Genomic DNA, 25,236 nt, shown 5'->3' on the forward strand with positions numbered 1-25,236 from the left:
CTTTGGTGTTAAACTCATAGCATTCTGAGTGGCCAGGGGCATTGTCCAATATCAAAAGATCTTTAAAAGGCAGTCCTTTATTAGCAAAGTACTTCCTGACTTCAGGGACAAAGCATTGATGGAACCAATCCAGAAAAAGGGTTCTCACTGTCCAGGCCTTCTTGTACAAATGAAAGACTAGCAGCTGGGCTTTATCTTTTTCCTTCAGGGCTAAGGGGTTAGAAGTTTTATAGATAAGGTCAGTCTCAATCATAAGCCCAATTGCATTTCCACAAAAGATTAGAGTTAGCCCATCTCTTCCTGCCTTTAATCCTGGGGCCTGCTTCTCTTCCTTACTAATAATTGTTCCTTGTGGCATTTGCCCCCCAAGAATAGGACAGTTTCATCTGCATTAAAAAACCTGTTCAGGCATATATCCTTTCTCTTTAAGAAGAATCTGAGAACTCATCTGCTGCCTCTTCATCGGCAGAAGCTGCTTCTCCTGTTATCTTGACATTTTTAATGCCAAACCTCTTTCTAAAATTATCAAACCATCTTTTGCTGACATTAAATACTCCAGCTTTAGATCCTTCACCTTCCTTTTGCTTTGTCATATAATTACTTCAGTTTTTCTTGAATCATATTAGAATCTATAGGTATGCCTTCCTTTATAGCAATCCTGCACCTATATAAAAAGTGCATTTTCAAAACTAGATATAAAAGTATTTTGCAAAAAGTGCAAATTTTGCACCTGCTGGCATAGCTATAGTGACAAATTTCCTTTTCGCTTTTTACAATGGTCCTCATGCTGAATTCATTTATCTTGAAATAGTGGGCAACCACAGCTGCAGACCTCAATCTACAGTACATATCAAGAAATTCGACATTTTCTTGTAATGTCATTACATTTCTGTTTCTTGGGAGTACATCCAGCCTTGCTAGTGGCACTTCATATGGCCCCCCGGTGTTATCCAAGGTTTACAGTATTGCACTAAATACAATAAAAATATGTGAGAACCACAAGAGATCACTTTTTACTACAATATGCAATTTATTGCAGTAATTGTTTATGTGGAAATAAGTGGCACACAGTGTTTTAAACGGACACTCACAACACCTGAGCTCACCACAGTGGCAACAGGAGGTGGCTACAAAATTATTATAGTAGTATAGTATTACAGTTAATTTCATGCAGTTGTGATTTAATACTTCATCTTTACATTTCTTTACATTTCTCTTGAAGCAAATGGTGCCATGTATGCTCTGTGTGTACATACATTTTGATAAATTTTAACTTTTTATAATAATTGTGTCTATTTTATGGTAGTAAATAATATAATAGACTAGTTTCTACACATATTTTATGCATTCAGGATATATTTAATTTTTTAAATTTTTCAATATTTCTAGGATATGTGGTTTTTCTATGAGTTATTTTAAATTGCTGAAAATCTCCAAATAATTTTCCAATATATTTATTTTTTAGAAATCACATGAGTGGACTCACACACAGTTCACATGTTGTTCAATGGTCAACTGTATTAAAAACCCTTGAAATATACATTTTAAAGGATTAACTTTATGATGTATGTAATATAGCTCAATAAAGCTGTTGCAAAAAAATAATAGAAGAAAACACAGTAGTAAATCTCCATGACCCCATTTTAGGCAACAGTTTCTTAGATTAAGACAGTGAAAGTATATACAACAAAAGAGAAAATGTGTAAATTGAGCTACATCAAAATAAAATAAGAATTACAAAAAAAGAGAAATGATTAAATACAGTTATCAAAATATTTTTAAACACAAATTTGTGACATGGTAATATATGTGCTTCTTTATTAATTTATTAAATAACAAAATCCAGCAGTGGATCTAATAAGTACCTAATTTTAATCCAGAGGCTTGATTTTTATTTTAAACTTACCACTCACTTGACCCAAAGTCATTTAGTCCCTCCTAGAAAAGACAAAAGTATATCCACTTTATTCATTAATAGCTGATTAGAATCTCTTACCCAGAAATAGGCAATGAGGATCTCAGAAATCAACAGAATCCTCTACTTCAGTAAATTTTAATCATTTGAGGATGTGCAGTTTCCTTTGAAAATATAATGAAAATCCAGAAAAATGCAAAACTTTCAATATTTTACATACAAATTTAGTAGATCCACTGACTCGATTAACTTCATTAATAGAATCAAGTTTGAAAATCCCTGTTTCATTAAATGTCAATATTGGACTCAATCTGCTAATCTTTTAATATGACAGCTAAGCACTGCTACCTTGTAGAGCAAAAAGAAGGCTTTCATGGAATATCTGAAAGGCCAAAGAGAAAATTCTAGGATTTACTAACAGACTGAAGGTTCACTCAAAAACCACTGTAAGCCAACATTGTAAGACACAGCTCTCCTTTTAAAAATCTCATGTGCTAGTAAAGAAAGAGATTTTTATTTTTTTAAAGCTGCAGTTGTTTAACAGTACAGCAGCCTAAGGCAACAAGCCCAGTTAGGGCTAACAAGAAGCTGATAAAAAAATGTAAAGGAAAACATGGGTAACAAGATGTCCATAGGGGGCTCTGAAAACCTCCAACATAGTCCTAGGGATCTAGAAGACTATGGACACATACAGTGCTCTATGCATGCCCAGAAACATCTTAGAAGGCCCTAATCTCTCCCCTCTGGCTAATCTTGAGCTTTGCACAAGCAGTAAGGAAAAGACAAGGTAGAGTTTTAAACTGAAGGAGCATTGGAGTTGTGTCACAATACATGAGCACCTTAGCAAAGAGTGGAAGACTCACTGATTCAAGGCATTTGATAAAATCACTGTGTAATCACTAACTGAGCACTAGGCTGAGAATAGACTTCAATGGCTTTATAAAACAAAGAATACAGGCTTATCATAATCAGTCAAATAAAGTCACTCAAGAAACACCAATAAAAACAAAGCCTGGTGGGAGGGGCTCAAATGTTCAGATTAATTGCATTACATGTTTTTAAATGTCTAGCTTTATCAAAAAATATAAAACATATAAAAAAGCAAGAAAGTATAGCCAATATATAGGAAAAAATATACCAAGAGAAACTGTACTTGAGGAAGCCAAGATGTTGGATTTACTAGAAAAGACTAAACCAGCTATTTTAAATGTGTTTTAAATATGACATATCCTATGTCAAAGAACTATAGGAAACCATGTCTAAAGAATTAAAGGAAACTATGAGAAGAATTTTTCCACAAATAGAAAATATTAATAAAGTGATAGAGATGATAAAAAAATCAAATTGAAATTCTGGATTTGAAAAGCACAATAACAGAATGAAAAAATCACTTCAGAGGCTCAATAGCAGATTTAAACTGACACAGAGAATCGACAAACTGGAAGATGGATCAATTAAGATTGCTAGGGTCAGGCGCGGTGGCTCACACCTATAATCCCAGCACTTTGGGAGGCTGAGGTGGGCAGATCATGAGGTCAGGAGTTGGAGACCAGTCTGACCAACATGGTGAAACCCCGTCTCTATTAAAAATACAAAAATGAGCTGGGCATGATGTTGTGTGCCTGTAATCCTAGCTACTCAGGAGGCTGAGGCAGGAGAATTGCTTGAACCCAGGAGGTGGAGGTTGCAGTGAGTCAAGATGGCACTACTGCACTCCAGCCTGGGTGACAGAGCGAGACTCTGTTTCAAAAGAAAAAAAAAAGACTTCTACTTTGGGGAACAGAATGAAAAAAGATGAAGAAAATTGAACAGAGTCTCAAAGACCTGTGGGACATCGGATGTACCGACATACACATAATGGAAATCCCAGCAGGAAAGGATAAATGGGAAGAAAGAATATTTGAAGGATAAAATGTCACCAAATTTGATGAAAAAAATTAATCTATACATCTATGAGCTCAAATAACCCCTAGCAGGATAAATACAAAGATATTTACATCATAGTCAAACTGACAAAGTGAAAGACAACGAATCTTGAAAGCAACAAGAGAAAAATTATTACATCATGTACAGGGGATCTTCAATGTGACAATAACTAATTTTTTAAAAATCAGAAACCATAGGCACTAGAAGTCATTGTGATGACATATAGAAAATATTTAAAGCAAAAACTACCAATCAAACAAAACTATCCATAAATAACCAAATGGGATTTATCTGTGGAGTGCAAAGTACCTATCATATTAACAGATAGAACAAGAAAAACCCCATGAACATATCAATTGATGTAGAAAAAGCATTTGACAAACTTCAACATACATTTACAATTTTTTAAAATAAAAAAAGATCTCAATACACTAGGAATAGAATGTAACTTCCACATCCTGATAAAAGGAATCCACAAAAACCTACAGCTAACATTAAACTTAGTGGTGAAAGACTGAAGGCTTTTTGTCTAAAATCAGTAATAAAGACAGTATATCCACTCTCACTACTTCTAGCCTATGTTACGCTGACAATTCTAGACAGTGAGATAAGAAAAAAATCATTAAGGATATACAGATTGGAAAGAAAGAAGGAAAACTGTCTTTGTTTGGAAACAATATGATCTTATATAAAGAGAGTCCCTAAAGAATCTATCAAAAACACTTTCTAGAACGAAAAATTAGTTTAACAAGGCCACAGAATACAAGGTTAACACATAAATCTCAATATATACTAGTAATAAACCATTGGAAACTGAAATTTTAAAAGACAGTACCTGCTATTATCTAAAATAAACTAAAGTCCCATTGAAAATAACTGCAAAGAAAATGAAATACTTAGCTATAAGCTTAACAAAACATGCACAGGACCTGTATACTGAAAACTATAAAGCACAATTTTTAAAAAAAATACTATACTGGGGCCGGGCACGGTGGCTCAAGCCTGTAATCCCAGCACTTTGGGAGGCCGAGGCGGGTGGATCCCGAGGTCAAGAGATCGAGACCATCCTGGTCAACATGGTGAAACTCCGTCTCTACTAAAAATACAAAAAATTAGCTGAGCATGGTGGCACGTGCCTGTAATCCCAGCTACTCAGGAGGCTGAGGCAGGAGAATTGCCTGAACCCAGGAGGCGGAGGTTGCGGTGAGCCGAGATCGCGCCATTGCACTCCAGCCTGAGTAACAAGAGCGAAACTCCGTCTCAAAAAAAAAAAAAAAAAAAAAAAAAAAATACTATACTGTATTTGGGGACTAGTAGACTCAACAGAATAAAGGTATTAACAATCTTGACAAAGAAAATTAAAGTGGAAGGAATTGTGCTACCTAATTTCAACATTTACTATATAGCTACAGTCATCAAGACAGTGTGGTATGATGCAGAGATGGACATATAGATTAATGTAACATAACAGAGAATTCAGACATAGACTCTCACAAAGATCCCCAACTGATTTTTTCTTTTGCATTTAAATAAATGTCTCACTAAGATATAATTCATATACCATAAAATTTACCCTTTTAAATTGTATAATTCAGTGGCTTTTAGTGTATTTGAATATATGTGCGGCCATTACTACTAATGCCAGAGCATTTCTCATTGAAAAATGAAGCCCCATACCCCCTATTCCCTTCTCCCCCCAGCCCCTAACAACCACTAATGTACTTTCTGTTTCTATGGATTTATCTATTCTGACCATTTCATAGAAATGAAATCATAGAATACAGCCTTTTGTGATTGACTGGCTACTTCCACTTAGCATAATGTTTTCAAGGTTCATCCATGTTGTAGCATGTATTAGTACTTCATTCCTTTTTAATGCCAGATTATATTTCATTGTATGAATGTGCCACATTTTGTTCATCCATTTATTGCTTGATAGACATTTGGGTTATTTTTATTCTTCAGTTACTATAAAAATGCTGCTATGAAAATTTGTATACAAGTTTTTGAGTGGAGACATGTTTTCATTGATCTTGGGTATATACCTAGGAGTGGATTTGCTGATTCATACAGTAGCTCTATGTTTAACCATTTGAGTAACCTATCATACTGTTTTCCGAAGTGGCTATACCATTTTACACACACATGAGCAATATATCAGGGGACCAATTTTTCTATATCCTCACAAACAGTTGTTATTAACTGTCTTTTCTTATAATAGTCTTCCTAATGGGTATAAGGTGGTATCTCATTGTGGTTTTAATTTGAATTTTCCTAATGACTAATGATGTTGAGAATATTTTCAGGGGCTTGTTGGCCATTTGAATATATTCTTTGGAGAAATGTCTACTCAAATGCTTTTCTCATTTTTACATTGATTTGTCTTTTTATTGTTGAGTTATAATTATTCTTTATATACTATTATACATGTTCCTTATCAGATATATATTAAATTATTTTATCCCATTCTATGAGTTATCTTTTCATTTTCTTGATGCTGTTCTTTGAAGTGAAAAAGGTTTTAATTTTGATTAAGTCAAATTTATCTGTTTTCTTTTGACACTTTGTTTTTGGTGTCATATCTGAGAAATTGTTTTATCCAAGGTCACAAAGATTTACTCCTAAGCTTTCCTATTAGAGTTTTATAGTTTTTATCTATTAAGTATAGGCCAATCATCCATTTTGATTTAAGCTCTGTATGTGGTATAACACAAGTGTTTAACTGTACTCTTTTGAATGTGGATATCTAGTAGTCCAGCATGCCCCAAGTGATGTTCGGCAAAGGGGCAAAAGCAGTTCAATGGAGAAATAAGAGCTGTTCTAACAAATGGTATCAGAGCAATTGTTCACTCATATTTTTAAAAGATCATACTGAATGGGCAAAAACTGGAAGCATTCCCTTTGAAATCTGGCACTAGACAAGGATGCCCTCTCTCACCACTCTTATTCAATATAGTATTGGAAGTTCTAGCCAGAGCAATCAGGTAAGAAAAAGAAATAAAGGGTATTCAGTTGGGAAAGGAGGAAGTCAAATTGTCTCTATTTGCAGACGACATGATTGTATATTTAGAAGACCACATCGTCTCAGCCCAAAATCTCCTGAAACTGATAAGCAACTTCAGTAAAGTCTCAGGATACAAAATCAATGTGCAGTAATCACAAGCATTCCTATACACCAATAATAGACTAACAGAGAGCCAAATCAAGAGCAAACTGCCATTCACAATTGCTACAAAGAGAATAAAATACCTAGGAATACAACTAACAAAGGATGTAAAGGACCTCTTCAATGAGAACTACAAACCACTGCTCAAGGAAATAAGAGAGGACACAAACAGATGGAAAAACATTCCATGATGATGGTTAGGAAGAATCAATATCGTGAAAATGGCCATACTGCCCATAGAAATTTACAGATTCAACACTATCACCATCAAGCTACCTATGACCCTCTTCACAGAACTGGAAAAAAACACCTTAAACTTCATATGGAACCAAAAGAGAACCTGCATAGCCAAGACAATCCTAAGCAAAAAGAACAAAGCTGGAGGCATCACGCTACCTGACTTCAAACTATACTACAAGGCTACAGTAATCAAAACAGTATGGTACTGGTACCAAAACAGAGATATAGACCAATGGAACAGAACAGAGGCCTCAGAGGCAACGCCACACATTTACAACCATCTGATCTATGACAAATCTGACAAAAACAAGCAATGGGGAAAGGATTCCCTGTTTAATAAATGGTGCTGGGAAAACTGGCTAGCCATGTGCAGAAAACAGAAACTGGACCCCTTTCTGACACCTTACACTAAAATTAACTCCAGATGGATTAAAGACTTAAACATAAGACCTAACACCATAAAAACCCTAGAAGAAAACCTAGGCAAAACCATTCAGGACATAGGCACAGGCAAGGACTTCATGACTAAAACACCAAAAGCATTGGCAACAAAAGCCCAAATAGACAAATTGGATCTAATTAAACTCTAGAATTTCTATACAGCAAAAGAAACAATCATTAGAGTGAACCAGCAACCAACGGAATGGGAAAAATTTTTTGCAATCTTCCCATCTGACAAAGGGCTAATATCCAGAATCTACAAAGAACTAAAACAGATTTACAAGTAAAAAAACAGACAAACCCATTCAAAAGTGGGCAAAGGAAATGAGCAGACACTTTTCAAAAGAAGACATATATGAGGCCAACAAATATATGAAAAAATACTCATCATCACTGGTCATTAGAGAAATGCAAATCAAAACCACATTGAGATACCATCTCATGCCAGTTAGAATAGTGATCATTAAAAAATCTGGAGACAACAGATGCTGGAGAGGATGTGGAGAAATAGGAACACTTTTACACTGTTGGTGGGAGTGTAAATTAGTTCAACCATTGTGGAAGGCAGTGTGACAATTCCTCAAGGACCTAGAAATAGAAATTCCATTTGACCCAGCAATCTCATTACTGGGTATATAACCAAAGGATTATAAATCATTCTATTATAAAGACACATGCATATGTATGTTTATTGTGGCACTGTTTACAATAGCAAAGACCTGGAACCAACCCAAATGCTCATCGATGATAGACTGGACAAGGAAAATGTGGCACACATACACCATGGAATACTATGCAGCCATAAGAAATGATGAGTTCGTGTCCTTTGTAGGGACATGTATGAACCTGGAAACCATCATTCTCAGCAAACTGACACAAGAACAGAAAATCAAACAACACATGTTCTCACTCATAGGTGGGTGTTGAACAATGAGAACACATGGACACAGGGAGGGGAAATCACACACTGGGGTCTGTTGGGGAGGGGCTGGGGAGGGTGGAGAAGGATAACATGGGGAGAAATGTCAGATATATGTGACGCGGGATGGAGGCAGCAAACCACATTGCCATGTATGTACCTATGCAGCAATCCTGCATGATCTGCACATGTACCCTAGAACCTAAAATACAATTAAAAAAAAAGAATCTCAACGTAAACCTCTTCCATTATAGAAGAATTAACTCAAAATGGATCACAGAACTAAAGGCATATCTTACAGCTATAAAAGTTGTGGAGGAAAACATAAGAGAACATTGTCATTACCTTGGGTTAGCTGAAGATTTCATAGACATGACACAAAAAGCACAATCTATAAAATAAAGATAGTTTTATAAACATGATAATTTTGACTTTCTCAAAAGTAAAACTTTGCTCTAGTAAAGACATCATTAAGAGACTTGAAAAGACAAGATACGGACTGAAATAAAATATTTGCAAGTCACAGATCTAACAAAGAGATGGTATCTAGAATATCTCTCTCTATATATATATATATGTGTGTGTGTGTGTGTATAGATAGATAGATGATAGATAGACATATAGATATAAATGGGCCAAGGATCCAAAGAATACTTTATCACAAAAGATATACAGATGGTAAATAAGCATGTGAAAAGATGCTCAACATCATTAGCCATTTGGGAAATGCAAATTGTAACCATAGTGAGATTCCACTACATACCTGTTAGAATGAGTAAACTTTAAAAACCCGACAAGCACTAAAAAATATACAGAGTAATTAGTGAAAATGGAAGACAGTATAGCCACTCTGGAAAAACAGTTTGGCAGTTTATTATAAAGTTTAACACACACTTAACACACAATTCAGCAATACCACTCCTAGGTATTTAAGTTAGAAAAATTAAACATGTGTTTAGACAAAAACCTGTACATGAATGGTCATAGCAGCTTTACTCATAATTGCTATAAACTGGAAATAACCCAAATGTTCTTCAGTGGGTAAACAAATAAACCATTGTACATCCATATAATAGAAAACTACTCAGCAATATGATTGAATGGGCTATTGATACACGAAAACACAGATGAATCTCAAAGGTGTTATGCTGAGTAAAATGAGCCAGTCTTAAAAAGTTACCTACTGTATGATTCCATTTATATGATATTTTGGAAAAGGTAAACTATAGGGACAGAAAACAGAGCAGCAGTTGTCAGAGGTTAGTTGGGAGAGTTTGATTACAAAGAGGTAACAATAGGGAATTTTGGAGGGTGATAGAAATGTGTATCCTGATTGTAGTAGTGGTTACATCAGTCAATACAGCTCTTAAAAATCCTAGAAATGTACACTTGTGTGTGTGTATGTGTGTGTGTGTGTGTGTGTGTTATGATTATATTGGTTGTTACATGGGTATATATACCTGTTGAAACTCATCAAACACTTTAAATGGTTGAATCTTATTCTTTGTAAATTATGCCTCAATAAAGTTGAATTGCTTTAAAAAAACAAAGCCTCCCACCATAATCGCACTCCTTAAAAATAACTACTATTGACAGTTTAGTGTGTACTTGTCTAGAACATGTAAGCATGTAATATAAAATGTTTTCCGGTTGTATAAACTGGATCATTGTACATAATATATATTGTGCTTTATATTGTTTTATTCATTTAGAGGGCTTGAACAGATGCATATATATATGTTTATGGATCTACATTTTAGTATTTATATTTAATACCATTTTGTAGACATAACACCATTTATTTAACCAGTTCTACTGTTGAATATTTAGGTTGCTGCCAGTTTTTTTGCTACTATTATCTGTGCAACAGTAAACAGCCCTGTACATACATATTTTTATAAGTATATAGATAGGATATATTTCTAAGAGTAGCGTAACTGGGTGACAGGGTATGTATGATTTGAATTTATATAGCCATTGACATATTGTCATCTATAGAAGCAACTAGAAAGTTTAGAATGAGAAGTGGGTATGTCGTGCAGTTTCCCATCCCAAATCCTTGAACTTTTGTCTTTCATAGGATCATGCTGATATTGAGTGGAAGTTTGCAAGGACGAAGCTCTGGATGAGTTACTTTGATGAAGGTGGCACCTTGCCACCTCCTTTCAACATCATCCCAAGCCCCAAGTCATTTTTATACCTTGGTAACTGGTTCAACAACACCTTCTGCCCCAAAAGAGACCCTGACGGTAGACGGAGAAGGCGAAACTTGAGAAGCTTCACAGTAAGACTTTTTTAAATTATGAATCCTTTTTTTTTTTTGAGACGGAGTCTTGCTCTGTCGCCCAGGCTCGAGCGCAATGCCGCAGTCTCGGCTCACTGTCAACCTCTGCCACCTAGGTTCAAGCAATTCTCATGCCTCAGCCTCCCCAGTAGCTGGGATTACAGGCATCCGCCACCATGCCTGGCTAATTTTTGTTTTTGTTTTGAGACGGAGTCTTGCTTTGTCATCAGGCTGGAGTGCAGTGGTGCGATCTCGGCTCACTGCAACCTCTGCCTCCGGGTTCAAGTGATTCTCCTGCCTCAGCCTCCCAAGTAGCTGGGACTACAGGTGAGTACCACCATGCCCAGCTAATTTTTGTATTTTTAGTAGAGATGAGGTTTTGCCACATTTGCCAGGCTGGTCTCAAACACCTGACCTCGCAATCCACCCACCTCGGCCTCCTAAACTGCTGGGATTACAGGTGTGAGTCACCATGCCTGGCCAATTTTTTCGTATTTTTAGTAGAGACGGGTTTTCACCATGTTGGCCAGGCTGTTCTTGAACTCCTGACCTCAGGTGATCTGCCTGTCTTGGCCTCCCAAAGTGCTGAGATTACAGGCATGAGCCACCGTGCTCGGCCAAAATTATGAATCTTTTTAAACAAAACTGTTTCCTCCCTTCTCTCCTTTGTGACACTCACTATTTTCAACATCGTAAAGTAATTCCAACATACATTTGCTTTGGGGGTTTGTCAGGCAGGAGCTCCTGTATCATTCTCCAGTCCTAATATTTAGAAATAAATTCAGATGGGTAGGTGGATAGGGTGCTGGGAGACTGCTGATGTAACATCTCTATTTTCAATTACAGGATCGCAATGCCGACAGCCTGATACAAAATCAACATTATCAGGTAAAACTTCCTCACAGGGATGAAGCACAATAGTTGTTGGTTGGTTCTGTGGAGGAGAAACAAACTCCACTCTGGCTGTGTCTGGACACGATCCCATTTGACTGGGATAGGAGGCTTGAAAAGGCTTTAATTTATCAAAGGCTGAAGTACCTCTTTCAAGTGGAATCACTTGCTTTATAATCCTGTTCATGGCCCTTATGCACTCCCTCAGCTTGATTAGCAACAATCTGTCTTTTTTGAAATTACATAAAATAGAATATGTGGTTGGTCAGTGAAATATATGAGTACCTACTGTACATCAAACACTATGCTAGATACTAGAAAAATTACTATGAACAAAAAAAGATGCAATCTTTCTGCTCTTATAAAATTTATTATCTAGCAGGGATAAAATAACAAGTCATTAAAATTATAGTTAACTCTTGAACAATGGAGGTTCGAACTGTGTAGATCAACTTTTAGGCAATTTTTTTCAACCAAATGCAAATAAAAAATATAGTATTCATGGGATGTAAAATCCACATATACCAAAGGGCGGACTTTTTGTATTTGCAGGTCCTGCAAGATGACTGCAGGACTTAAGTATGCATGGATTTTGGTACATGGGGCGGGGGGTCCTGGGACCAATCCCCAGAGTATATACCAAGGCATGATTGTATTAAAATTAAGTGATTACAAGGATAAAAAGTGTCATGAGGAAAAAGCACATAGGGCAATGGAAATATATAACTGTAGAAAACTAACCTCAATGAAGTAAAAGCTTATCTGAATGTCAGGAACTTAGATCTTGATAAATTACAATGTGACTTTAATCAAAGAAATAGAGAAGCACTTCAGCATTTTGCTAAAAAAAAGTAATAAACCTAATAAACATTAGGGCACTCTTCTCACCAGCTAGAAAACAGCCAAGCATACAAATATCACAACATCTCTTAAGAGTAATCCCTGCAAATCACAAATAAGAGACAACCATCTCTCACTGTCCTGATGAAAAGAAACCCAAAGTAGAAAAATGTTCTACAGCATTTGTAGGAAATCCATCCTTATTTTATAGGTCACTTCTCCTAACTTTGTTCCGCTTAGGCCATAACTAACAAAGAGAAGCAGAAAATAAAGTATTTTGTATGTAAACCTTCTCTCCCTACTCCCACCTTCAAATGTTATTTTTACAATAATAAATCTTAAGCAAGATTCATTGCCTTCATTTTCTGCTTAATAGCTCTCAACAATAACAAAAAAAAATAGACTTCTGCACATCTCAGTGACTTTCTCAAGTACACACAGTAGCAGAAGCAATAAATACAGCATTGGCTACTATTACCATTGGCCCTGAAATCAGACTGAAGTAGAATGAAAGTCTAATCTTGACACTTACTAGTTGTGTAACATTGGATGAGTCAGCCTCATTGAGCCTTGAATTCCTCATCTGTAACATTGAGATAGTAATAAAACTTAACTTACAGAGTTGTGAAAATTGAGTGATGAGTATGTCTAATATGTATATGTGCATGTGTTGCATGACACATTGCAGTAAGTGGTAGCAATCATCATCACCATCACTAATACAAATTGTAGTGATCATGTGTAGACCATTCCCCTGGAGGCTAACTGCAAAGAGGACATTCCTGTAAATGAGAAGTGTAGACTGACTATGCAAAAAATATCTTCACTATGTAATTAGTGGACATTAAAATCAGCAGACTTAGTGACTCTGAAGAAGACTCTCTTAATTTTATAAAAGGAGAAAAAAACCTCTCATTTTACTAGGAATGTTAATGTGTAACCTATCCTAAAGGAAAAGAATGTTAACTGTATGACCATGCAAGGATTATTCCACTCTCATTATTCTATAAATGTGAATACATGTTTACCTTATGCTTGGGTAAAAAAATTCCTTTAGGGTGAATTTGATTCTGCCACTGAATTCAGAGACATAATTGTTGTTTAGCTAATGGACTTAACTCATATTTTACAATAAAAGGCTGGATCCTGTGAGGATTTTCTACTGCAAAGAAGGTCTAAGCACATTTTATTTCCTATGTAAGTTTCTTATTTTACTGAAAGTCTGAGAAAAAACTGAATGCTTCATGTTTTTTTTTTTTTTAATTCCAGGAAGTTATCAGGAATTTAGTCAAAAGATACGTGGCTGCTATGATAAGAAATTCCAAAACAAATGAGGGGCTAACAGAAGAAAATTTTAAGGTAATTTAATCATGAAGTGGTTTCTCATTTTACATATCGTAAGCATCATTTAATCTTCACAATGTGTGAGGTTTCTAGTAATAGAATTTCATCTGCTTACAATACAGCAAAGCCAATTAAAATGCTTATTCTCTTAGAATTGTCTCTCATCCAGTAGATGGAGAGATTTTAGCAATGTATGTCACACCACAATCAGTGTTATGAATGAAAGAAATCCTCTGTATGCATTCTTTTAATATTCTGGGTGTTTCTCAGTGTGGACATTGAATGCTTTAAATGATATGGTAAGGATGCATGGTGGTGAGGGAATGGGAAGCAAAGGGAAGATGCCTGGAGACTTCAAGATCTTCTTTACTTAAAAAAATGTAAGACTAAAAAATCTGTTATTAAATCTAAGGTCTTAAGAAACTCTACCATTAAACATTAAAATTCTACTAGTGACATTAGCCTAAAACAAATGTTTTCAACCAGGGGCAATTTTGTCCCAAGATCACATTTGGCACTGTCTGGAGATATTTTTGGTTGTCAGGCTGGCATCTGGACAGTAAAGACAAAGTTGCTACTAACCATCCTAAAATGAACAGGACAGCTTCCCACAACAAGAATTATCCAGGCCAACATCAACAGTGCCGAGGTTGAGAAATCCTATCCTAGAACACATCTATATTTTCTAAGGCACACAGGAAGGCCATTATCCTTATTCATAGACATAACTCATCTACCAAGGGTCTGCTATGTTTCAAGCACATAAGTGCTAAGTGCTCTGGTACAGTGGGAAACAAGATCTAACCAACTCCCACTTTCAAGGCATGACAAACAATAATATAGGGTAATGAACAATTGTGTATTCTGACTGGTTAAACACAGGACACTGTGGAAACACAGAGAGGAGGGACACTCAACTGAGACTTGGGGAGTCAATACAGACTTTCCAAAGGAAGTGATGCTTAAGCTGAGGCTTGAAAGAGAAGCCAGCCAAATAAAAGGGAGTTGGGGAGAAGAGTGTTCTAGACAGAGAGAACAGCACAGGCAAAGGCCCAGAGGCAAGGGAGAATGTGTCCAGTAGAGAGCCTGCGAAAAGGGTAGAAAGATGGAACTGGAGAAAGCAACAGGTACTAGGCCTTGAAAAACCTTGTAGTCCATGGTAAGGCATTTCTACTTTCTCCTAAAGTCAGTGACAGGTTAGTAACAAGTTTTAAGCAGGGGAAGGACATGAACAGATTTCAGCTTGACTTTTAAAGGAACAACCCAATATGTAAGCAGCCAGTTGGAGATAGAAGACATTTCATAGAGACTTGAACAAGTCTCAAAACAGCAGTCTCATCACCCGACATTCCACTTCGCTAGTTTCACTTCTTAGAGTCCTAAAGCTTTTTCTTCTTCAGTAGGAATATGCATATCTTTTATATGCAGACACCTGTAAGAGCCAGTGTCCTAATCTAATACCTTGTTGGTTAATACTTCAGCAGGAGTTAGTCCTTATGAAAGTGCCTCAACAGACTAATCCCTACTAAAGTGTTAACTAATCCTGAATCGACTTTACCCATTGTACAATTTTGCCAATGGCCAGCTGTGCCCATGGAATTATTAATATGTTTTTCTTGCATTTGAATAATAGCAGATTTTTCTCATATTTTGTGATTTGCTACTAGGCAAAAACCTGGAACATTCCAAAGCTATCTAATGTGCCTACTTTGAAATAAAGACCAAGCTTCCTGACATAATGTGTCACTTCTCTTTTCCTAGGAATTAAAGCAAGACATCTCCAGCTTTCGATATGAAGTTCTTGACCTCTTGGGAAATAGAAAACACCCAAGGAGAAGCTTTTCCACTAGCAGCACTGAACTCTCTCAGAGAGACGATACTAATGATGGCAGTGGTGGGGCTCGGGCCAAATCCAAGAGTGTCTCTTTTAATTTAGGCTGCAAGAAAAAGGCTTGCCATGGGCCACCTCTCATCAGAACCATGCCAAGATCCAGTGGTGCCCAGGGAAAGTCAAAAGCTGAGTCATCAAGCAAACGCTCCTTCATGGGTCCTTCTCTCAAGAAACTGGGTCTCCTATTCTCCAAATTTAATGGTCATATGTCTGAACCCAGTTCAGAGTCAATGTACACAATTTCTGGTGGAATTGTTCAGCAGCACTGTATGTGGCAGGACATCAGATATTCTCAGATGGAGAAAGGGAAAGCAGAGGCCTGTGCTCAAAGTGAAATCAACCTCAGTGAGGTAGAATTAGGTGAAGTCCAGGGCGCTGCTCAGAGTAGTGAATGCCCTCTAGCCTGTTCCAGCTCTCTTCACTGTGCATCCAGCATCTGCTCCTCAAATTCTAAACTTTTAGACTCCTCAGAGGATGTATTTGAAACTTGGGGAGAGGCTTGTGACTTGCTCATGCACAAATGGGGTGATGGACAGGAAGAACAAGTTACAACTCGGCTCTAAGTCAAGTCCTTATCATCTGTTCTGGAACTCAACAGAAATTTGTCATTTCCTTGCTCTCAGAGGTGACACAAAATATGATTCCCTTACTGCCCCTGCCCCCCAAAAAGGAGCGTGAAACTCCTATTTGCACCATCTTTTATAGCCACATTCTCCATTTTTGTTCGTTTTATTACTTTCATTATTTTTTGCCTTTTTATACATATAAACACTAAGTCCATCTTACAACCAACTGAAAGGGTGTTGCACCTAATCAGCAGAGGTGCAGTTGGGTGCTTCACCCTTTTGCTTTGCTTTTATTACCCATGCTTCCTTGAAGCCCCAGGTGCCACCTTACTGTTGCTGCCACACAGATTCCTGACCATCCTGAGGATTTCATGCCATTTTCCCACAGAGCTGAGGGATGTGCGGTCAGCAGTCCCCACCAGCTATCAGATAAGGCAAACTACCCTGCCTATCTTTGTTGCCATTCAGTGCTACACGCTGCCCATGCTGGTTCAATGAACAGCATCAAAGGGAGGCTGAAGAGATTCCAAAGAATTGTCAGCTTGTAGTTTCTAGGTATAAGTGACTTGTTTCGTTCTTAAACACTACAACTTCTTATTGTGGGGGCTGTTGAGTTTTCTTGTTTCTTAAAGATGTGTTAGTTTCCTAATGTGTGCCACTGAAATATTTACCCCACAGTATATGTTGTATCTAAAAAGTTAGGTGAATTCTTTTCCTGTGTTTGTGTTTCAGTTATCTTACATTTTAAAATTTGATAGTATCAAAATTAGTATTTAGAATTTGTGCTGTTTTTTAAAAACTTCTACTACACTCTAACCAACAGTCACTACATCTCATACGTTGGCAAGAAAAATAGTTGTCATATTTGTCGGTCCTATTCTGTTGATAGTTTTAACTATCGTTGCTATCAAAGCATTTCTAAGATAAAAGCCTGAATTTGAAATATTTTATCAGAAAAATGTCATATTGCTGAAGTGTCAAAATATGAGAAAAGAGCATCTTAATTTTAATTAATTGCCTCATAAAATGGCAATTTTAGGTCGAGATAACCTAATTCACATTGCAGTTTTAATATTCATTGGGGCAGTGGAATTGCATGTGTAAATTATGTTAAATATAAAACATAACAACCCTAGTGGATTCATGGAATTATAAACATGATCCAAATTCTACTGTCTTCAAAGAAAGCTGTATTTATACATCCAAACATATTCTTTTCCACAGTTTAAGAGTACCTCATCAGAATACAATGGCTCAAGTTAAAAATAAAGTCCATAATGCATATGATCATCATTTTAGACCTGATAACCACTGAGAACCTGCTGAGCAAGGACGGTTTTTACCAACATTAGCACAAAGGTTTCCTCAATTTAGATTCTAACTATGACCTGAAAAAACTTTAGGTCTGAATCCTAGAGATTAAATTAATAGTGTATAGCCCAGAAAAGTAAAATAGTTAGGTGTCACTCTGCTCTTTTAAATGTCAACACCAATAGGAATCCATTTAGATTAATGTATGTAATTTCTGGTAAAAGAGAAATGAGGAATTTTCAAACACTGCAAATATGCCTCCAAAGTTGCTTTTGATAGTGTGATTTCTGTTATTTGGATTTCCATCTGTTTCAATAGCCTAGAGAAGAGCCAAATGGAGGGGGAAGGGCCAGAAATAGGAGGAGGTTTTGAAGAATAAAGCCTCAGACCCAGGGAAAAGTGATCAAGTGAAAATGCTGCATCAAGACTCATTTGGCAAGAGGTTGTCCCAAAGTAATTCCTTGATCATATCTGAAGTGAAGTGGTTTTTCACTCAAATCAATTTCTCCCCTGCTTCACTGAGACTGTCATAAATGTACTTGACATTTTATAACAGGTTACTTTCCAGAAAGGTTTCTGAAGTTAAGAGATTCAGCTTTCCAAATTGTCAAATTCACTTTGAATAATAATAGAACCTGGGCTACATTCCTAACTCATATTAACAGCATCAAAAGAAATAGCATATAACCCTATTTCATAAAAAGAAAAACATGTTTTTCTCAGAAATGTATATCACTTCTGAAAACTTATGTGTAATTGTTCTAGCAGTGACCTTATCAACTCATCAGAAAACAGGCTAGCCAGACATGGAACTGTATTCCAAAAGTCTTCTGTCAGTTATATTCTAAAGACATCATATGTGTAAATCAATCTCTACTACTGAAAGAACCAGTGTCATATGTCACAGGAGTACATTCCTTTTCAGATATTCTCAGGGTTATCATTGTTGTGACTTGGGCTTAAGACTTTACTAGCTATAGTGAAGCCTCCTTTAGGATAGTGGTTAAAGCTAAACAGCTATTGCCCTAACTTCCATGTTGGTGACACCAACATTTTTATTAACTCTAATTCAGTACAAAGTAGGAAAGGAAAGAGATTTTGTTTACCTCCTTACTCTCTTGATCAGATATCACAAAAGGTATTTCAAGTGAAAACGCTTAGGAATATCCTCTGACCCTAGAGGAATTATAAGCCAACTTGACAGTAAACTTAAAAACATAAAAAGTTAAGAACTAAAAGAGAATTTTATAAAAGATTTACTCTATTCCAACCTCAGGTTTTACAAATAGAAAATAAAGAAGCCCAGAGAAGGCAATGACTTGCTCAAGGTCACAGAGCTGGTCGGTAAACTGAAATCTTCTAGATTACAGAAGACATTTATTAGTAAGCATGTATGTTATATATAGGCAATGGGAAAATGAAGTGGCCATTACAGATACCCTTTTGTTGTGGTATCTGTAATGGCCACTTCATTTTCCCATTGTGAACTCCAAAACGCTGTGAACTCCAAAAGCTTCAGACTGACATATTTAAATGTAAAGCAAAAAATGTACTGCAAAATCAAACACAAATAATACAAAAAGCATTTACTACTTATCTAAAATATCCATATCATGGTCCACCTACATTACAGTTGGCTTATCACTTCCAGACACCTTGGATTCATTTATTTGATCTCATAAAATCTCCCTAATAAGGGTAAAAATTAAAAATATGTGAATTATATTAGAAAGTGACCATTGTTAAGTATCTCCTCCACCTCTAGCTTTAAGTTCAGTGAAATACAAAAATAGAGGAAAGTTTCTAAATTTAAAATCATTTTTGGAAGATGTCAAACTTTACAGGGATATAAATGCTCCAAGTTATGCTTCTGTCTACTTAAATGGAGATATTAAAAAATTCCATTTCTGCCCCCCAGAATCATTTTTTATTCCACTGTGACCTAACTTATGCTATTTCAGCTAAGTCGTAAATATCTGCCTTCAATTTGATTTTTTAAAAAAACGAAGGCCTCCCCTTTTCAAATGACTTAATACCTTTTCCAAAAAAGAACTTTATAGTTCTTATGGCAGTACAAACCTCCTCTGAAAACTTCAGTGGGAACTTCAGAGATAAATATGAGGCCATACCTTAGCCTGAAAATACAAATAACCATTGGCATTCATGTTGCATCGTGGGTGAAACTCGAGTGGTGTTTTGACTAATAGCTTTAGTGGCCCAGACTTTGGTTTGTGAAATCGTCAGGTAAAGAGTACTTGAAGATAGGCAGCAAATCCTTTGTTTAAAATAGCTAAGAAAAACTGAGGCTGGGCATGGTGGCTCACTCCTATAATCCCAGCACTTTGGGAGGTTGAAGTGGGGCGGTTCATTTGAGTCCAGGAGTTTGAGATCAGCCTGGCCAACATGGTGAAACCTGTCTCTACTAAAAATACAAAAAGTAGCTGGGCATGGTGGTGCACGCCGGTAGTCCCAGCTACTCGGGAGGCTGAGGCATGAGAATTGCTTGAACCTGGGAGGTGGAGGTTGCAGTGAGCTGAGATCATGCCACTGCACTCCAGCCAGAGCAAGACTCTGTCTCAAAAATAAATAAAAATAAAGGTACCTAAGAAAAATTTAGCATATTTTATTGGTAATCAAGTTTTCAAAAGATTGCTCATATAGACGTAGTCAATGTAAATTGATCCAAGTGTTCAGATCATTTAAATAACCTCTTCATACCTACTTCCTAGCTTTCCCTACCTTCAACCCCTGCAACTTTGCCTCAAAACTGGATATTTTAGATTATTTGGCTTGCTTTATCTAGGTAATTGCTCCAAATAGCCAACTTGTTGGTGTAGAACTCACCAGTGGGAACTGAGTACCCCAAATAAAAGTGAGCTTTACTTTAGCACAGAAAAACATTGTTGCCGTTATATTTCCAATAAACCTTCCAGTAACTTTTTTCCAACAGATGTCAGTTTTGGCTTGCTTTGCCTTCTGGGGTATGTCTGTAAAAGTGAGAACATGTCTGTGTATACACATACACACACATAATAAAACTTAATAGTTTTATTTGTTCTGCCTTTGGCTCTTTATCCCTTTAGGTAATTACTAGATCATTTTGAAGAGAGGGAAGCAGGAATAACTTTTCAATGGAGACATTTCCTGAGGTGTGAGGAACTGTCAAAATGAACTGCCATGATAGCATCTTCTGTAGCACTTTTATATTGAGAGCTATCAAAATCTGAGGTTCCTGGTTTTGTTTTTAAAAAAAAAAAAACAAAAAAGCATTTAGGTCAGAATAAATTAACTGGAAAATTTTTAAATACACATTTTTGGCAAAATAAAGTAAGTCTGCATATTTCAGATTTACTGTATACCTGAGATTTGGTACATACTTGGAAGTGTTAATACTCATTCATATGCTGGTATGCAGCCTAGAATTTTCATCTATGGCATGGTGATCCAGAGGAAGTGTTAGTGGGTGCCTTGGGAGAGCTTTACTTTTAAAAAATGGAATGTTTAAGAAACAGAGTTAACTGCTGGAATGATAAGAGGCAGCAAGCCAAGGTGCTCTAGCATCTCTAGGCTGAGTATTTGTGTTATCCCCAACTTGAGTGGATTTGTATCTGGCACTTGATTATTGGATCTGAGTTGTGTTCATTCTTTCTCTAAAGATATACCACCAACATTTGTGGTACCTAAGAGACATATACATATTAAGAATTATAATATTTAAATATAAAACTAAGTGGAATGCCCTTATGCCAAAAAGCTAGTTTTCTTATATGATGTGAAAAGTTGTGAATGCTCTAGAGGCTTCCTGTTACTACACAAATAAAGGCAAACAATTTCCGTAGGAACATAAACAGCCCACAACTTTTGATCACTGTAATCAACTGTTATACACCCATGAAAGTAGCATGTATCCGTCCTACTCTCCTCCCCCTCAAAAAACGTTCTTTATAACTCTAAGTGACTTGATATAATCAAAAAAGACTAACTGAAGAAGTAGATAAGAACGGCTGGCAACGTGAAGGTCATTTTCACCATTTTTCAGCATATTTGCCCTTTGACTTTAGCAGGTTCGGGGGCATCCTAACATCCCAGGAGTTTACACACATGCACACAAAAGGCGCTGTCCTCAGTAGCACTTGAACGAATAGGTGGAAATGTGCCTTTTATTTAAGCCTAAGGTAGCCAGCCACTTGAAAGTGCAATTAAGCTGAGTTTGGCCATTTTATATCTTTTCCCAGAAATTCAATATATTCCCAAAATACTCATTGCCACCAACTGCCTTCCAACCTAGGAACTCTCTTGATAGTTCTCTAGTCTTACACAATTCTTAAAGCTGACCCTTGTAAGGAAGAAAGGAGGCTTTGGATTTTTTATGGGATTGGGAAACTTAGATGGTGATAGTGTAGTAAAGAGACGGTTGGAAAAGCTTTTGAAGTAAGGACGAGTGAGGATAGGCACTTTAAAACATGGGGCTAAACCATCAAATTGTCAGTTTTTTGGATGACCAAGTTGAGATGAGTTACCTGATTTTAAAATTTAATTTAAAATGGTTAATTAAAACATTAACATCACCATTTCTCTTTTAACAAAATTCAAAAACTGCAACAATATATGAAAACAGAACCATCTCTAAATCATTTTTCAAATTTTAGGTCACATTTGGGTTGAATTTCAGACGTTAAGTTCTCAACCTTGGGATCACTGTAAATACAAGTTCAACACACTACACTCATAGTGCAGTATCACAAATGGGCTTTCATAAATGTGTACATTTTAGGCAATTATTGGAAAGATCATTTTTTTCAAATTTCATCTAAGAAATAAAGTGCGTTTATGAAAACAACATGAAAGAGAAATGAAAGCTAAAATTAAGGAAGGGTACTATGGCAGAAAGCCAGATTATATACCTGCTATCATCTTTTAGCCTTATAAATTTGAAATAAACATAATATAGAATAATGACTGATATTTTCATAAACATACCAGAACTTATGCACTCAAATGAATATGGTCCTTTAAAGTAGTCACCTTAAAAAGCCACACCCATATTCTAATGATGCTGCCATTACTCAACCCACTTTGTACTTCTGCTTTTGAAATGACGTTTCAAAGTCCATAATACAATCTCTGAATATCCTCAATGGTAGAAAATCAAGATCCTCTAATATTTAACTTTTAGAAATTTAGAAATGGTCAAAAGTAATTTTAGATCCACATTTGGTAAAACATGGGGTGGTAAAGCTGAGTACCACTTTCTCTAGTTAAAAAAAAAATTTTTCAAGTGCTATTACACAATAGGCACCTTGATAGACACAATTATAAAATAATGAGATTGTCTTTTGTGGGATCTGTAAAGTGACCTGGAATTGCTCTTAGGAATCAAGTTTTTTTTTCCCCTAATTAGCTTTATTGAGAAATAATTTATGTACAATTGCCTGCATTCATTTAAAGTGTACAAATTTGAGTTTTCAGAGTTGTATATGTCCCTGGAAGCACCAGCCAAAATCAAGATACAGAATATCTCCATCACCCTCTCAAGAATCCTTGTTCCCCTTTATATCCTGGAATCTAGTTTCAAATAGGATTGGAGCAGTGGCAGCCTTACAAGAATAAGCACATAGCCTTCGGATAAGAACACTTTAAAGGGCAATATATTTAGATACAGAACCTTCACTGATTTGGGAACAACCATAATGATTAACTCTTGAAACATTTGTGTTTAAATAGTAAAATACATTGGGTTCCAATGGCTTATGCTGTAAATAAACTCAGAATTGACACCTCAAACTTATTTGATCCTTAAGAAATTACACTGTATAGCACAGAGGCTCTGATGACTAGGCGATTATCAGGGAGGGAGACAGTAAAGAAAAACCACCAACCTCCACAGAGAATGGAGGGGAAGATTTTGGACTCATAAGAAACCATGGTGGCAGAAGCAATGGAAAGAGACTCTAATGGGAAGATGGAAGCCAATTAGCTGAATGTGTTCAGGTCATTTGAAAATCACATATTCAGGTTACATATTCCTTGTATAAGATCTAGTCATAGTATTTAAAGTTTAGACTCATCATGTTGTGGTCACACCTTGTAGGACTTCCTTGTAAAACATATTAAGCAATCAGTTGAAATACCCAAAGCAAAGTAACCTGTAATCCAATAAGGAGTGATAACTGTGCTTAACGTACTTGGGCAAGAAAAGTAGCCAGAATTCTCAAGTGTCTTAGGATAATTGGGACCAATGGCATTAAAATGAATATTGTGTGAGCACATGAGAAGTCCTCTAAACCCAAAGGGTTAACACATTAGTCTATGGCTTAATGTAAAAGGAAATTCAATTCAATAAATTAACTTTAAAATTAACTTTTCAAATTACTACTTTAACAAAATAAAACTGTATCTTATTTCAACAGTTATTTCAACAGTAAAGACACAGACCTTCCCCAGGACACTTCAGATAAGTATAAACACATCCTTCTCAAGCAAAGACATTTTAGTTTTGTTTCTTATAATATAAGAATGCACACCAGAGGTACTATTCAACAGAACAATACTTAAACTCTTCACAGGATTCTATTTATTCCAGATTTCTCAAACATGGGGTTGAAATTAGAGCTGAGCTCAAAACAATGAATGCAGTCTGCTGCTACAAGCTAACATTTGGCAGCAGGAAAGAGAAAACTAGAAAATACAGGCTATGTGTAATTCACCTTCTAAGCCTAGTTGGCGGCCCCAACCACATATCACCATAGAAAAAGTGTGTCAAATTTAAGTTTGAAATGATAAATTTCGAGCATAATCATGAAAAGGGAAAATTCCAAATGTGTCTGTGTAAATGGCATTGGCTTTGAAGACTATTTTAGAAGTGCAAATCTCTTTGAATAACTCACTTTTATTTAAACACTTTCTGTAAGAAGTGCATAGTGTCAATCTTAATGTATTAAAAAGAATCTTGTACAATAAAATAATTTTGTGTATTTTTAGCTTCAGTATCAACAAAATAAAGTGTTTACTTTTTTCCCCTAAAATGTATGGCAACTTAGATTTGTTATGTTCCTCCCTTTTTCAGTGTAATCATTTGTAGCCACCAATTATTAACATTTACGAACAACAGATTCCACAATGCAATATACCTAGCAGAAACACTAAGCAGACCTCTAGAGTCCAACATATTTTGAAAAGTATATGAGAATAAATACCACTCTAATTTTTATATTTTCCATTAAACAAAGCTGACTAGTATTTAACAATTTAATAATAATTTATAAGAACTATGAGATGATGAAATATAGAGACCAATAGCTTTAAAGCTATACCTTACAATATTGAAAAACCATAGAGGCCTCGATTCTGGAAATTAATAATTCTTCGTTGAGTACTTAAAGTATGATACATATTGCACAGAACAGTTGGAATCTGTGAGCCAGTGAGAAGACATATAAATGGAGGTTAAGCTGGTCATGATAAACCAGTGTAATCCAAGTACATTTGAGCAATAATTCCAG

The 25,236-nt window shown here is 36.1% G+C and overlaps 1 protein-coding gene across 1 annotated transcript in view; it reads left to right on the plus strand.

The window, feature by feature from the left end:
• The window catches only part of TRPC5 (transient receptor potential cation channel subfamily C member 5), a 170,844-nt gene extending 150,163 nt beyond the window's left edge, over positions 1–20,681 (plus strand). The window contains exons 8-11 of the mRNA XM_012451766.3: positions 10,688–10,891; positions 11,738–11,779; positions 13,892–13,981; positions 15,728–20,681. Coding sequence (XP_012307189.1) covers positions 10,688–10,891; positions 11,738–11,779; positions 13,892–13,981; positions 15,728–16,420 — 1,029 coding nt within the window. The 3' untranslated portion in view covers positions 16,421–20,681. The remainder of the gene's footprint in view (positions 1–10,687; positions 10,892–11,737; positions 11,780–13,891; positions 13,982–15,727) is intronic.
• The last annotated feature ends 4,555 nt before the right edge of the window (positions 20,682–25,236 follow it).

Source organism: Aotus nancymaae, unplaced genomic scaffold, assembly GCF_030222135.1.
Source record: "Aotus nancymaae isolate 86718 unplaced genomic scaffold, 86718_ANA_hifiasm-v0.15.2.pri h1tg000004l, whole genome shotgun sequence".
NCBI lineage: Eukaryota > Metazoa > Chordata > Mammalia > Primates > Aotidae > Aotus > Aotus nancymaae.